Source organism: Dipodomys merriami, unplaced genomic scaffold (assembly GCF_024711535.1).
Source record: "Dipodomys merriami isolate MVZ:Mamm:240054 unplaced genomic scaffold, mDipMer1.0.p SCAF_129, whole genome shotgun sequence".
Lineage (NCBI taxonomy): Eukaryota > Metazoa > Chordata > Mammalia > Rodentia > Heteromyidae > Dipodomys > Dipodomys merriami.
The window spans coordinates 2,296,982-2,312,643 of record NW_027202593.1 but is presented as its reverse complement, the minus strand read 5'-3'; the positions used below and the strand labels follow the sequence as shown (position 1 = coordinate 2,312,643).

The 15,662-nt window shown below is 42.5% G+C and overlaps 1 protein-coding gene and 2 pseudogenes across 2 annotated transcripts; 2 read left to right on the top strand and 1 right to left on the bottom strand.

Moving 5' to 3' along the window:
• Nucleotides 1-2,710: 2,710 nt before the first annotated feature.
• On the bottom strand, nucleotides 2,711-8,488 carry LOC138824413 (protein FAM170A-like). 2 transcript variants are annotated; one of them, XM_070018260.1, is made up of 5 exons: nucleotides 8,418-8,488; nucleotides 7,622-7,728; nucleotides 5,920-6,063; nucleotides 4,637-4,780; nucleotides 2,711-3,947 (listed from the first exon to the last, which is right to left on the bottom strand). In XM_070018260.1, exons 2-5 carry the CDS (start codon nucleotides 7,689-7,691, stop codon nucleotides 3,316-3,318), a joined length of 990 nt encoding a protein of 329 aa, XP_069874361.1. In that variant the 5' UTR covers nucleotides 7,692-7,728; nucleotides 8,418-8,488; the 3' UTR covers nucleotides 2,711-3,315. The 2 variants fall into 2 exon arrangements, with proteins under 2 accessions (XP_069874361.1, XP_069874362.1); XM_070018261.1 differs by having other exon boundaries at nucleotides 2,711-3,944.
• On the top strand, nucleotides 8,239-8,914 carry LOC138824428 (olfactory receptor 8B3-like; annotated as a pseudogene).
• A 5,180-nt stretch (nucleotides 8,915-14,094) lies between these two features.
• On the top strand, nucleotides 14,095-15,437 carry LOC138824427 (olfactory receptor 8B8-like; annotated as a pseudogene).
• Nucleotides 15,438-15,662: the final 225 nt, after the last annotated feature.

Here is a 15,662-nt window from a genome sequence, read left to right as displayed (position 1 = left end):
TTTGTTCTGGGGAAGTTAATGGGAACATGGAAATGGTGGGACGAAGGGTGAGCAAACGCAGCAGTGATACTCACTAGACACTGTGAACTATACAACTTGTGAGGGTGGGGTTGAGGGAGAAAGTGAAGGGAGAGATGACACTGGGTGATCTTGTTAAAAATAATTTAAAATGTTTTCAAGATCTTTTAGTTGGAATACCGGGAAGTTCAAAAGGGATGGTGCTTACAGATCAGGGCCTTACTTCCTTCCCCTCCCATGGCTTGGCCTGCTCCTTTCCTAGGCAACACTAGGGCCATTTAGCAAAGGCAGTAACTAATCAGCCTCCATGCCCCGCCCCCTGCCTTTACCTTGAGATGGCACTCCTCTGGGGCAGCTACCACCATAGAAGGCAGCAAGAACCCCTTAGAGTGACCTTCAGGTCTGGGCAGCTGCAGGACCCCTTATCTACTACTTGGGCAGCAGCCATCAGTCCTAGTCCGCCATGAGGAAGCCCCTGGTCCACACATCCACACCAGGTCTCTGCCTCCTAGCCTGGAATTCTGGGCCAGAGGCCCAACACTCAACATGTTAGATTTAGTTATTTGCCCTCAATTTGTCTATTAATGAGGGAACTAGTAAAGAAGATCAGCAACAAGTTTTTGGTTAAGTTACTTGGATATTTTTTTGTTTCTGCCCTGGATCCACAGAAAGGTAGCACACCGTCTGCCCTCCTTCTAGTTGGCCCGGAGATGAACTGCTCTCTCCCTACACAGACACGTTCCTTTTCTTGTTTCTGGCTTGGATCTAAAATGTCTGTTTTGAGGAGAAGTAAAAACAGGCCTCCCGGCCTGTCTCTAGGCAGAGGGCATGTGTTTTCTTCTCCCTGAAAGCAGTTTTCTTCCACTTGGATTCAAACCTGGTGATATCTCCAGGTCAGCTTGGATATTCCTTGGAGACGCATCAGAAACGCTGCCTCTGCCATTCCTCCAGCTCCCTGCTCAGTGCGGTGCTGCCTTGGCCTACCCAGTGCCCAGGCGGGTCTCTGCCTGCCTTGTCTTTCACTTAGTTGAGTGCCCCCAGGCCCCGAGGGCCCGTTGCGTGCCCTCTGTGCTGGCTGGTTCTGCTCCAATGCTCCACGTGATTGGGCTCGTTTTCCCCATGTTAGCCTTTTCAGGATGCTTCCTTAAGATGGACACAGGCAACCAGACATGAGAAATATAGGGAGGTAGAAGGGCATCATGCTGGTTTTCTGGTTACCAGAAGGATGCTTTGAAAGTGAATTCATAGATGTACCTGGCTCATGGACTCGGTGGGGGGGAGGGGGGTGGCAGAAGCTTCTTGACCTCAGGCTTGAGGATTCATATTGTTTCTCTGGGAGGGAATAAATTAGCAGGATAAATTCCAGTTGGAGTCACTTGTCCCAGCCTTTCCATGAGAACACACCAGAGGCTGTGGAGGAACGGCTCCTAAGCACAATTACCCAACACTAAAGCCCTCATCTGTGTATGTTCCCACAGCCAGGAACTGGTACTCTTGCCTTTGTGTTCTTGGTGATTTGTATAGTTACAGGAGAAACTCAGGTCACTCAATTTTATATAATTAATGTCTTCATGTCTTCTAATCATCAAGCTATAAAACAAACCAGGGCTTACTCTACTAGCCTCTGAGTATGGCTCCTCTTCCTCAAACACAACCACCACTAAGGATGTGTTCACTGCTATAGAAGCACCTTGATCATCCATAACCTGAAATCCAAACTTCTCCCTAATCAATCCAGGACACAGCATACTACCGAGATTTTTTTCAGTATATAGTCTGAGGAGCTACTTCTCTGGAGGACTTCAGTTTATTAGAATGAAAGAATACTTTGCTAAATCTAATTTACATCATTAGATTGGGTGACATACAATAGTAACTAACCCAGTTATTGAGACAAAACAAAAATTTATTGAATACTTAATGTAAACACTCAGGACATTAAAGTAAGAGTAAAAACAATCACATGTTTTATAAAAGGAACTGAAGCAAAATGGGGCTCAGAGGTCTCAATGGGCCTTCAGACCGAACACAGAAACAACTCCCTGTGCATGCCCACCAACCGTAGCATTTATTTTATTTTCTCCAGACCTTCAGTGAGGATTATCCAGTGTGCATTAGTGCTTGCACTTAGGATCAGTGATAAAAGCCAAGTAGTTATTAGGTGTGGCTTATTTGGCTCATCTGACCCCTTGCTGTGGACAGGGAGACTGGATCTCTTTTCAGAGGCAGGAAAGGCAACTTTTGCCCACCTCTTGGCTGTGCACACACGCACCTCTGGGCAAGCCTAGAATCTATGCTAACAATGCTTCAAGATAAATGCACATTCACCCAAGTATCCCAAATACCAGGATGCAGTTTTAAACTTGAAGTCTTTTTAGAAGAGCAAAAGCTACAACTTACAGAAAACAATCACTTAGAATTTAACTTTTAAAAGCAAAGTCCCTTTTCCCTGTAAATTTGTGAATTGAAATACATTTGAACTTTTCCTTACTTTGTCCTTTTTGATAGGGTAACAGAAAAAAATTTAAATATGAGTGTACACGTCATTAAGTATAAATGGTATGTAAATAAATGTGCAATATTCCCACTAAATATTAGTCTTATAGGCTAGTTTTATGCTTGTGAAGTTATTGAGCTATAACTTGGAATAGGGCTCAGGGACGCGCGTATATAGAAACACTTTGGTCAGTAGTTTATTTATTACAGCCCCACCCTTCCCCATCTGACCTCTGTTCTGCTGAACAGCCGGGCAGATCTTTATTCCCATCCTTCTCCAGGCTGGGGTGGGGTGCAGTCTCATTTTGTCACCTCTCAAGCAGTCATCTCACATACATTTTTTTTCTGAAGGAAATTCTTCCTCACGATGCTTATTGAACCTAGGAGGGATCTCTGTGACATTTTCTGCCTCTGGTCTCACTTGTTCTAGAACCCCAGGTTTGAGGATGTCTCACCTACTCTGGACTCCTGACTTGTTCATCCATCTGGCCCATTGCAGCCTCCACTCCCAAGTTCTCCTCTTCTCAAGTCGAGTGGACATGACGCTGGGGTCCACTGCTCCTTAGTTTCTAAGAACAATCTTTTGCTCTTTTGCTTGGTTGTGTTCTGCTCTTGTTTTCTCTGCTAGTACTGGTGATACAGGGTTGGTGGGAGGTGAGTGAGCCCACAGCAGCTTTAGGGAATCTCTGGTCTGGTTCACTGTCTCTCTTCTTGGTGTCAAAAACAATGCATTTATGTTGATTTGGAGGTGTTCATGTCACAGTGCTTTCCTCACTAGGGTCAGAAGGTGTGGTCCTGGTGTTAGTTCTTCTTCATCTTGTCCCTCCCTTTCTTCCGTTTGCTCTTCAGCCAGCCGAAGACTTGGTGGAAAACGTGGCAGCTGAAGCCCTCGTTAACCCCGTTCTCCACATGCTCCTGCAGGACCGCCAGGCTGGGGAAGACCCGGCAGCAGGCCATGCACCGATAGCCACTGTTCATGGCCACCAGCCACTCGGGGGTCCTCGCCCTGGACCTCTCCTCTGCAGCCACGGGCTGGGCGAGGCTCTCGGCCTCTCCCAGCTTCTCCTGGCCTTCGTCGTCCGAGTTGAACTCACTGTCGTGTAGGAGCTCGTGGGTAAGCACATCGGAGTGGTTGACTTCTGCTCGGATCTTCTCAGGGAATGCAATGGACTCAATTCTCATTTTCTTTTTGGGGGGTTCCAGTCCGCCTTTTGTATCCTCTAAAACAGCCACTCCCCTTTTCAGCTGGACATGCATGTAGTAAACCTTCATGATTCTTTCGTTTCTCATGAGTGCTGAAGACGTAGAAGGCCTGTTATCCCCAGGAAAGTCATTGCGCAGAATTGGGGAGCATGTTTCCAGGTCCTCCACCTTTTGGGTGATGGGCAGCTCAGGTTTAAGATGTGGAACATCTTGACATAATTTGTGGACTTCTAGGCAAGAAAGTGTCAAATATAAGAAGATAAGACAGCTACGAAGAGATCACTGCGTGATCTACACACTGCATGTGTAGAATGGGATTGCACATTCCTGATTTCCTAGAATTATATGTGTGGTACAGGTTACATGGTAAATGAATCCGTGGTATGCCTCATGTAATTATATATCTACATATATATATACATACATACATATATACACTATGTATGTGTATACATATGTGTCTTGCTCATGTCTGGGGAATGTTTCTGGTGCTGAAAGTGAAATGAGAGTGTGTGTGAGTGTGTGTGTGACTGTGTGTGTGTGTGTGTGTGTGTGTGTGTATGTGTGTGTGAGAGAGAGTGTATGTGTGTGTGTTATGATAGTCCATTTGGGTAGCCAATGCATTGTTTCCTGTTCTTTGTTAAACCCTGTGACAGTAAGACTGAATGGTCAAAAGGCATGTGTAAATAGCGGATGAGATCACATGTTTTCTCTTACATTCATGAGTTTCCTGGAGTTTGTGTTAGCATAAGAGAGATGAAACAGGCTCTCTGAGAGGGAATGTGGACTGTGAATGGGAATAATGAGCGCAGCGGCGAACTTAAGAATGGCTGTATACAGAAGTACGGGGGTAAGGGTGTAGCTCTGCAATGTCAGGAGAGTGGGAAAGACAGATAGAGGATGAGCAAAATTGCCTCACCCTCCTTATGGGCAAGGGCAAGCTTGCTTGGAGAGGAGACACAGGAGAAATATTCAGAGGTAGAGAAGTCATCTCCAGGTGCTGGACTCCATGCCTGGACCGCGGCACGAGTCTGGGGGACACCCTTTTGAAGCTTCCGGCATTCTGGAGGAGGAAACATGAAAGCCTTGAGACGCTGTGATCCAGGGTCTGTGCCATTCAAACACAGACTTTCTGAGCAGCTGTTTTGTTTGAGGCCTTGTTACCACCTACAGGACTTCCACTCACACCAACTTAAGTAACTTCAAAAAGTAAAAAAGAAAAATAGTTATTATACTCCAGGACTTGGTGGAACATGCTGATAATCCAAGATACTCAGGAGTCAGACACAGGAGGGTCATGAATTCAGTATCAGCCCAGGCAAAGTGTAATCTTATCTCAAAACCTAAATAAAAACAAAGGCTTGGAATTAAGTGGCAAAAGGTGAAGTTCTAGGTTCAGTCCCAAGTGACATAAAACAAAGTACACAAACAAGGCATTATTAAAATTATATGTGTGGTGCATGTCAGTGGGATCAGTTCTCTTATATGTGATGTTTCTTAGCCACTAAAGATTTGATACTGTTATTAGCTCATGTTCCTCATGAGAAATTCTGCAAATGAGGGATATGAGCTACAGGTTTTATGAAGAATTGTGTGTCAATTAAAAATAGGACAGGGCTGGGAAGGTGGCTCAGTGGTAGAGCGCTTGCCTCGCATGCATGAGGCCCTGGGTTCGATTCCTCAGCTCCACATAAGAAAAAAAAAAAAAACGGAAGTGGTGCTGTGGCTCAAATGGTACTAGCCTTGAGCGGAAGAGCTGAGGGACAGTGCCCAGGCCCAGAGTTCAAGCCCCACGACTGACAAAAAAAAAACAAATTGGACATAACACTTTTTGAAATATTCTTAAAGAGAGAGTAGAGTACCAAACAAGCTGATTTTTCTGGACCGAAAGCAGCACAGTCCCTAAATGACAAGGATAGTAGTGAGAAAAATTAATTCCTTTGGAATTTCTCATTTTCCGCTTCTGATCTTAATAAAAACATAGGGAGGAATGTTTTGAGTTTCATTCTGGACAGGGTCACTTCTTACCATGGATGGGGGATGTGAGCATCTTCTTACCATGGATGGGGGATGTGAGCATCTTCTTACCATGGATGGGGGGATGTGAACATCTTCTTACCATGGATGGGGGATGTGAGCATCTTTAGAAGATGCCTAGATCTTAGCTTTCCCTTCTATGCCCAGTTGGACGCCCCTGAGTACCTTTACTGAAGAGCTTGTTTTCATGCGAGACGCAGGAGTAGTAGACAGAGGGTGGGGCAGCGGCACCGCCAGCTTTCTTGTATGGACTTAGGCCTGCTGCCTTCCGTTTATACTGTTGAGCCTCTCTGTGTAAATTCAGATTCCCTAAGAAGTCAGAAATGATACTTATTTCCTATCTATGTATATTTTCTACTATATGACAAGTCCATCCAACGTTCCTGGCCTCCATCCTCATCAACAACAATCAGCTACCTACTGTGGAAAATGACAAATGTAGAATAATACTTACTGTTTCAGTTCATGTTATGGCTGACTACATTGGCACAATGTGTCATTTATAAATGGAGTAGAGATGCTATCTCCTTTGGGCCTGAGAATATTATTTATCTCTATCCCTTCCTTCCCTCCTTCCTCCCTCCCTCTCTCCCTTTCTCCCTCTCTCCTTCCCTTCCTTCCTTCCTTCCTTCCTTATCTACCTACCTATCTATCTATCTGAATATCTAGATCTATATATCAGGCTCCCTGGTAGTTAACTGAGCACATGATTCCATTTTTTGAAATAGAAAATGAATTTTAAAAATATGTACCACTTCAAAACATGGCTTCCTAAACTTGTGTATTTCTCCATCTTCTTTCTTCCTCAGCTGCTTGGGATCCTGATAACTCAGGATCTCTCTGAAAGCTATGTATCAGGGAGGATGGGTTCATTCTGCCCTAGCCCGTGAATTAACTCAAGGTGTATACTTGTCTATGGACCTGTCATATATTCTGACTTGTTACTAAAAGCACCAGTAGATTCAGCTGTTTAGCCTGCTCTACTTCTGAGCCTAATGTGTGTTGGAGAGGCATAGAATCTGGAATATAGTAAGTGGACAATTTATTGTCAACATATACCCTAACCTCATCCATGTATGGGTTTTATATATGAATAGCAATGAGTGTATGCTTTGAATGTCTCATCATCTACCCTGAATAATGTCTTTAGGTGAATTTGAAAACAACTCCCTTTACAAGCTCTAAACTTTGTTGGGCCTGTGTAATTATCCTCAGAAACATATTTCTATTTGGAATGGTGAATGTTGGGGTTGGGTCTGACCTGACCCCCTCCTAATCACTGATAGGAATTGTTCATTGATTTCCATTGTGACTACATTAGCTAGTTTCCTGTTTTTAATCTTCTCAATGCAGCCATCATGATTAAGTCATCATTTTTTTATTTTGTTTCATTTTATATGTATATTTGTTTTGTTTTTCTTCTTGCATGTTACACAGAAACCCCATATTTATATCTTTCTAGTCTTTAGCTTTTCTCCTTTATGACTATTTTTTCTTTTTCTTTCAGTGTTTCCCTAACTTCTATGAACCATGCTTCCTTCTTTAAAATGAAAAATTACTATTAGAAAACATATAACAATTTATTTTTTTGATGCCCGTGGGAAGTCAAATGAAAGGAAAGTTGTTTTCAAAAGGAAAAATAAACTAACTGCTATGTAATAGAGCAGTCTAGCATAACTTGGTGTAGGTAGCCTGTACCCTAAGTCAAATGGACAAAACCTAGGCCAGCTGATCTTTTCTTTACTCTGAGACTATCTTGACCCACACGCGTCTCTCTCCATCCTTAAGTCACTTCTGTCCTCTACAACGGTATGGAAGTCTCCTCTGTTTATTGGAAAGGAGACACAGAGCACAGGCTGACACATACCTCTTGACTTCTTTGCACCTTCAGGGCAGAATGTCCTTTCCAGATGTTTCCTTTTCTGTTTTTGCTTCATGGTTCAACTCTTTGGAAAGTAATTTTCTCTGAGGCTTCTGAGAGTTAGTTAATAATGACAATGAATGAAATTCGTGCAATCACAGGCAACAAATCACAAGAGAAGAGGTTACGTCTTCTCCACGTTGCTGTCCTGACCACTGGTCACTACAAAATTGAAGTTGCTCTGATCCTAGCTATCACCAAGGCCACCACAGTGTATTGTGACCTGTTGGTGACGTCATCTGAGCCCAGGAAGTACTTACCACACTGCAGGACTCCAGCACACCGCCTGAGGGGAAAGGCCATGTACTGTGAGGGTAGTGGCTACCTCTCGTCCATATGGATGGATTTGATGACATGAAGTGACAGAAGAAATCTTCACCCATGAAATTCTTTCGTTGACTTGAAACTTTATGTCTAATACTCAATAACAAAACTAGTGGTGGATATGAAATCCCCAGAGAAAGGGAAACCTTATCCAACACTAAGTTCTCTAGGGAATTAAAGATATTATTCTGGTCTAGGATGTAAACGCATCCCATCATGCCTGGAATTTGTTCTGTGCAATGAGACTGATCAAGCCTCTGCTTATGGTCAGGTGTACATCTTGTGAAACTCAGCTCTACTGCTACTGTTTGTTTTTTGTAATTTCTGAATGTTACGTGCTAACTGCAATGGCTTATGATTGCTATGTGGCCATACACTCCTGTACAACACCACCATGTCCCCTAAAGCATGCTCCTACCTTATCCTTGGTTCATACTTGATGGCGTTTTCTGGTGCAGTGGCCCACACTGGATGCATGCTGAGACTGACCTTCTGTGATGCAAATGCCACCAACCACTACTTCTGTGACATCCTCCCTTTGCCCCGGCTCTCCTGCACCAGTGCCTTTGTCAGTGAGGTAGAGATTTTCATTGTAGGGGCAAAGACATCATTGTACACAGTCTTGTTATCTTTATCTCTTAAGCTTTCATTCTTTCCAGCATCCTCAACATAAAGTCCACTGAGGGCAGGTCCAAAGCCGTCAGCACCTGCAGCTCCCACGTCATTGCTGTGTCTCTGTTCTTTGATCAGGTGCCTTTATGTATCTCAGACCCTCCTCAGCTGGGTCCATGGATGAATCAAAAAGCTGTGTTTTGTACCACTGTAACACCCATGATAAACCCCTTAATCTACAGCTTGAGGAAAAAAGATGTTAAAGTTGCCCTGAGAAAATCCCTTTGTAGGAGACCATGTTAACTGGAGATATATATATATATATATATATATATATATATATATATATATATATATATATATATATATATATGTAGTGACCACTTCCTTGTATTGAAGCAGGCTTTGTATTGCATAGGCTTTCTTCTGTTGTACCTTTGTATTGCAGCTGGCTTTCTTTTTCCCTTATCTTTGGCAAAATTCTTGCTTTCCACATTTTCTGTATTTTAAAATAGCATTCATTCAGTAATTTGTTTCTTTTTGTTTTTATTGTCCCTGTGGTCCTCAATTTAGTAAATACTGAATGTGTCTACCAATGACTACATGAAAGTAACTTGACAATGCTCCTTGGCAAGGTTCTTATCTATCACTTGTAATGAATCAGGAGTCAGATAGTGGATGCTTTCTTTCCATTGTCCACTGGGTAAGAAAGTCTCACTTTTAAACACCAGTGTTTAACAGTATAGATATTTCCATATAGAGAATTAAATACATCCCATCTTGTAGTTTAAATTCTGTACATCAACTATCCTTGTCAGAAGTGTTAGATTTATCTTGCACAGTCAATCATATACTAGGTTGTCAATCTTATATTTAATGTATGAATGGGGTTCTGGAGCTCACAGAGGTGAATAATTACCTAAGGTTACATGGTACCTAACATAAAAAGGTTACATGGTACCTAACATAAAAAGGTTACATGGTACCTAACATAAAAAGGTTACAACAGTCTTGTCAGTCTCCCGATTTCAGGTTTGCCAGTTTCTCATTGTACTTTTTTTTTTTTTTTCATGAAACAAACAGTATATGTTACTCTTCTACGTGAAACGTGACCATGTTTTGTTCTGAGCTTATCGGGTAATTTTTGTGGTATTCATCTTTCATTCAGGAAAATAATGAATGGCTCATTTGTTGGGAAAGAGGAAGCCTGTTAGACCAGTGTAGCTGGAGGATGATTAGCTGAAGTTAAAAGATTACTTTTTTTTTCATAAAAGTATTTGAATCGGGCTGGGAAGGTAGCTCAGTGGTAGAGCACTTGCCTTGCATGCTTGAGGCCCTGGGTTCGATTCCTCAGCACCACATAAGCAAAAAGAAAAAAGCCGGAAGAGGCTCTGTGGCTCAAGTGGTAGAGCACTAGCCTTGAGCTGAAGAGCTGAGGGACAGCGCCCAGGCCCAGAGTTCAGGCCCCACGACTGGACCAAAAAAATAAATAAATAAAAGTATTTGAATCATTTTGAGGACTTTAAAATTAGAAAAAATAGAGGCTTAGGAAGAAATGAAACTCAGACAGGAATCACATACCATAAGGTACCTGCCAGGAGATGGAGTCTAGAATTCATGTCTGATGGTAATTTGGTAAAACTCAAGAGCTGAAGTCACTGTGTAAGTGTGAGCGTGTGCAGGGATGATGTGTGTGTATAGTATAGAACAGGAATTTAGTATAAAGGAGAATGTAGAAAGGGCTCAATAAAGGTTAGGGGTTGAGTACATAAAAAATATAGAAATCAAACCCTCTACTCTTTTTTTGTTGGCCCTGGGGCTTGAACTCAAGGCCTGGTGCAGTCCCTGAGCTTTTGTGCTGAAAGTTATTACTACCACTTTGAGCCAGAGCTCCACTTAGGAGGTTTTATTGGTTGTCTATTGGAGATAAGAGTCTCATGGACTTCTGCGTGTCTTGGCTAAGAACCATGATCCTCAGATCTCAGGCTCCTGAGTATCTAGGATGACGGGTTAGCCACCAGTGCCCCCGTTGAAGCTGTCACTAAATGTATTTAGTGACAATGAAGCTTCATCATCCTTCATCCAGAGTGCACTGCTCATGATCATTCCAAAGCTAATTGTGAGAGAAAATTTGTTAAATAAATCCAGAATACAATCTCAAAACTTTTCTCCTATCTTGAACTAGAAGTAATTTTCTGTCACAGACCAAAAAGTCCCAAGTTTTCTCACAGTGTAGACATCCTTTCCTGGCATACCGCCTAGGGAAGCCAGGGGTTCCAGGTTAATTCTCATTTTTAATAACTTCAGTGGAATAATATTTCCTCTCATAGTTTCTTTACTTCCACTCAGATAGCCCAAACAAAGCAAAACCAAGCAATACCACCAACAATAAAACAAAAACAAGGGAATCGAATGGAATCAAACCAACTGAATAGATAAAAATGAGTTTAAAATTCCAAATAAATTTACTGATTTTAAGCATATAAACTTTACAAAGTACATTAAAATGTTTAAGCTTAATTTAAAAATAAATGTAGAAGATTTAATGTTTAAATATTTTCATTATCTTTAAATAGTTGTACAAAGGAGAGGGCTTGATTTTTTGTCAGTCAGGGACTTTAACTCAGGACCTAGACATTGTCCCTGAGTTTTTTTGCTCATGGCTAGTACTCTATCACAGCTCCACTCTGGCTTTTTAGTGGTTCACTGGAGATAAGAGTCTCATGGGTTAGCTTTAAATCTTTTTTTTTAATTGTGAAAATACCATACAGAGGGGTTACAATTACATGGGCAAGATAATGAGTACATTTCTTATCAAGCATTGTTGCCTCCTCCTTTGTTTCCCCTTCCCATCCCTTCCCATCCTCCTCTACCCCCTCACCCTCCCCCCACACCACCAAAGTTGTAAAGTTTTTCAACATAACATCTTGTACATCTCATTGTTGCAATGGGTCCACCTGTATCCCTATTTAAACAATTTGTTTTTTCCCTTCCCCTCCACAAATTATACCAACATCAAATACAGTGAAACAGGGATTATACCGTGGGGGAGAGACATACAAAGCAACAAAGAAATCATCTTATAAATATGTTAGAAACAATCACATGAAAGAAAAACATTTGAATACTTATCTTGGGGCTCATTTCCCTAACACCAACTTATCTGACCTTTTCTGCTTGACTCAGACATATACTAGTTATTACAAATAAGGGAAACCATGGGACCTATGTTTCTTTGGGCCTGGCTTACTTCACTTAATATAATTTTTTCCAAGTCTTTCTATTTCCTAACACATGAGGCAATGCCATTCTTTCTGATGGAGGCATAGAATTCCATTGTGTATATATACCACATTTTCTTGATCCATTCATCTACTGAGGGGCATTCTGGGTTGGTTCCGTATCTTAACTGTTGATCCATTCATCTACTGAGGGGCATCTGGGTTGGTTCCATATCTTAGCTATGGTAAATAATGCTGCAATAAACATAATTGTGCTGGTAGCTTTAGTATGGTCTTGTTTGTGATGATTTGGGTAAATACCCAAAAGTGGGATTGCTGGGTCATGGGGGAGCTCTATGTGGAGTCTTTTGAGGAACCTCCATACTACTTTCCAAAGTGGTTGAACAAGTTTACACTCCCACCAACAATGCAGTAAGGGTCCCTTCTGTCTACATTCCCTCCAGCATCTGTTGTTATTAGAGTTCTTTATTATAGCCATTCTAACTGGGGTGAGGTGGTATCTCGATGTTGTTTTGATTTGCATTTCTTTTAGGGCTAGGGAGGTTGAACATTTCTTCATGTGTCTATTGGCCATCCTTCTTTCCTCTTCAGAGAAATTTCTCTTTAAGTCATTAGCCCACTTATTTATTGGGCAGTTGTTTCTTTTAAGATTTGTTGTTGGGGGATTTAATTTTTTGAGTTCCAGGTATATTTTTAGATATGAGACCCTTGTCCATTGAATGGCTAGTGAAGATCTCCCAATCCATGGCCTTTCTATTGATCTTGCTAGCTATGTCCTTTGCCATGAAGAAGCTCTGCAATTTTATGCAATCCCATTTGTCCAACCTTTCTTTGATTTGTTGTGTTTCTGGGTCTCTATTAAGAAAATTTGGGCCTGTGTCAAGGAGACCTAGGGTTTCTCCTATTCCATCCTATAATGTTTTCAGTGTCTGCTTTGACTCCAAGGTCTTTGATCCTAGATTTAAATCTTGATCATCATACCTCAGCCTCCTGAGTAGCTAGGATTAGAAGCATGAGTCACCAATGCCCAGAGAAGTACTTATTTTTAAGACATTTTTTAACATTTCTTTTTTTTTTTTTTTTTTGTCGGTCGTGGGGCTTGAACTCAAGACATTTTTTAATGAAAATGAAGCATTATATATTTAATTCAGGATTCTTGTGTCTGTCTTTACTGACCACCACTGATACTGTATTAGATCATACACTAAACATAACACCTTAATGCTAACCCAGGCACACAGTCATGATTTCTACCAACCAAGCTTGTGTGTCCTTATATATTGAATAAGCAAATAGAGTGCATGTCTTGCAAGCATGAGGCCTTGTGTTCAATCCCCAATGCTTCCAAAAAAAATTTTTTTTAATCCTGAGAAGTACAAGGTATTTCTAATGGAAAAGACTAAAAGTGGAGAGGATTGGCCATCAAATATATAAAGTACTATGCACAGTATAATGATATTACATAAAATTAGTACAAGGGAGGAAGTGGGGATGCCTATAATGTTTTATATGCCACTATGTGTTGGCATTTGTGTCTGAAAATCAGAGAAGCAGAAGGAGCGAGTGGAAGGGAATGGAAAATTTCTGCCTCATCTACTCTGGAGATTGTGTAATCCCTGATGTAATATTAACTTTAATATTGTCTCTAAAGACACCAGCACTAAATCCTCGTTGCTGTATCAACTGTTTCCTAAATCTATCTTTCCTAAAGGATTTGAATTATGCAGAGGCTCCTGGGAAAGCCTCTATGAAAAAGTATGACTTTGATACTCAGTATAAAATGATTTATGTTGTGCTACCTGCTTTTGTGTTGAAGAAAGAAGAGGCCCTTTGCTTCCTTTCCTGTGATTTCACAATGACAATAATAGCTGGGCACACGCATAATTTAAAACTCCTGGCCTTTATTTAACACTTGGAGCAAGTCCAGGCCCAGGTTCATAGATGCCCTGAGTGTTTACATACAGGGAGGTGGCAATTGCTCCGCATTAGCACCTCCTGCAGAAGCACAGCCCCTGCTGTGTGGAAAGCAATGGTGGAGCTAGGCCCTTGAGGGCAGTTCTGATACCACTTGCCAGAAGGAAGTGAGCATTCATCCCATATTTCTAAAGTAATTCCATGGCCTTTCTGCTTCTCCCAGCTTTGACTCTGAGGCACAGATGATGAAAGGGAAGAAAATAGGAAGTGGTGCAGAAAATGAGTTGGCACCAACTCCCATCTTTCTCCCGAGGAAGACTCGAGACCATGGAAGTTGATGAATTTCTTGTTGTGTACTGGGGAAGCCAAACAGCCTCTGGAGTCTTTGCTACCCTGACAGGCATGGACATAGTGTCCCTGGTCTCCACCCGGCTCAGCATCCGCTCTCAACTGGTGGTAGACGGCATCAGGTAGCAAAGTGGGGGGAGTCAGGTAGGTAGCAGAGTGGGGGGAGTCAGGATGAACCTGCAGAAACTGGATTGTTACTGAGAAACTGAGGCAGAGAAAAGATGAGGAGTCTCGGCATCTCCCTGTTGATAGCCTCCTGTGGGCTTTCTCTATGCATCTACCTCCCATGCACCTACTTTCCCTGTGTGCACAGCGCTGGGCCTGGCCTCCTCCAACACCGCTGAGTCTCAGCAGAGTCTCTGTGCTTCTTGGCCCCAGTGGCCGCTGAGCAGGGCCTCAGAAATGGCTCTCTTCTCTTTCGATCCTGCGGGAAGAGGATGGAAACTGGGAATGGGTCCTTTGTCAATGAGTGTGGCCTGCTGGGTCTCCCCTCTTCTTCCTCTTCCTAGGGATCTACATTATTCCTGTGGCTGGAAACCTGGGTGTGGCTGCTCTGATCAGAGTCAGTTCTCACCTTCACACGCCCATGTACTTCTTCTTCTTTAATTTGTCCTCGTTGATCTCCATTACTCTTCTACCATCACCCCAAACTGCTGGCCAGCTTTGTGTCAAAGATGAGCACCATCTCCTATGCGGGATGCATGACTCAGCTCCTCTTCTGCTACTGCTTGTCAGTGCAGACGGCTACGTGCTGATGGTGATGGCCTAGGATTGCTACGTGGCCATCTGCAAGCCCCTGCTATACATGGTCACCATGTCCCCTCAGGTGTGCTCTCTGCTGGCTGCGGTTATCTATGCGGAGGCTCTGGTGGGTGCCTGGGCCCACACGGGATGCATGCTGAGGCTGACCTTCTGTGAGGCGAATGTGTGACATCGTCCCCTGCTGGAGCTCTCCTGCACCAGCACCCTGGTCAACGGCTGGTGGTGTTTATCGTCTGGGCTTCAAATTGGAGTTCCTAGCTCACCATCACCGTCTCTTGCACATTGATCCTCTCTAGCATCCTTCAGATTCACTCCACTGAAGAGGGTCCAAGGCCTTCCATACTCATAGTTCACACATAATTGTTGTTTCTGTTTTCTTTGGGTCGGGGGCATTCATGTACCTCCATCCTTCTTCTGTGATATCCATGGACCAGGGGAAAGTCTCCACCGTGTTCTGCACCATTGTGGTACCCATACTCAATCCTCTCATCTACAGCTTCAGGAACAAGGAGGTCAAGGCCGCACTGAAGAAAAGATTGAGCAGGAAAATATTCTCCTGAAACGGGACAGCATTCGTTGTTCAAGTTATAACTTATAGTTATTATAGTTATTATTTGTTATTATAGTTATTTGTTATTATAGAGTGGCTAGAAAGTTTCCCGTTAAGTCCTCTTTTCTCCCACCTACTAACCAGGGTTTTACATTTGAAAGCAAATGAGGTCTAAAGAAAAGTCCATAGATATGGAATGAATCTGGGTTGAATCTTCTGAAATATCAGGACTCCA

What these genes read in the sequence shown, in the direction of transcription:
- LOC138824413 (XM_070018260.1), bottom strand. Translation starts at nt 7,691, where the DNA reads ATGAAGCAAAAACAGAAAAGGAAACATCTGGAAAGGACATTCTGCCCT. An exon ending in AAACAAGCTCTTCAGTAAAG is followed by an intron (nt 4,781 to 5,919) that starts GTACTCAGGGGC and finishes TTCCTCCTCCAG; the next exon opens with AATGCCGGAAGCTTCAAAAG. An exon ending in TGCCCTTGCCCATAAGGAGG is followed by an intron (nt 3,948 to 4,636) that starts GTGAGGCAATTT and finishes TTTCTTGCCTAG; the next exon opens with AAGTCCACAAATTATGTCAA.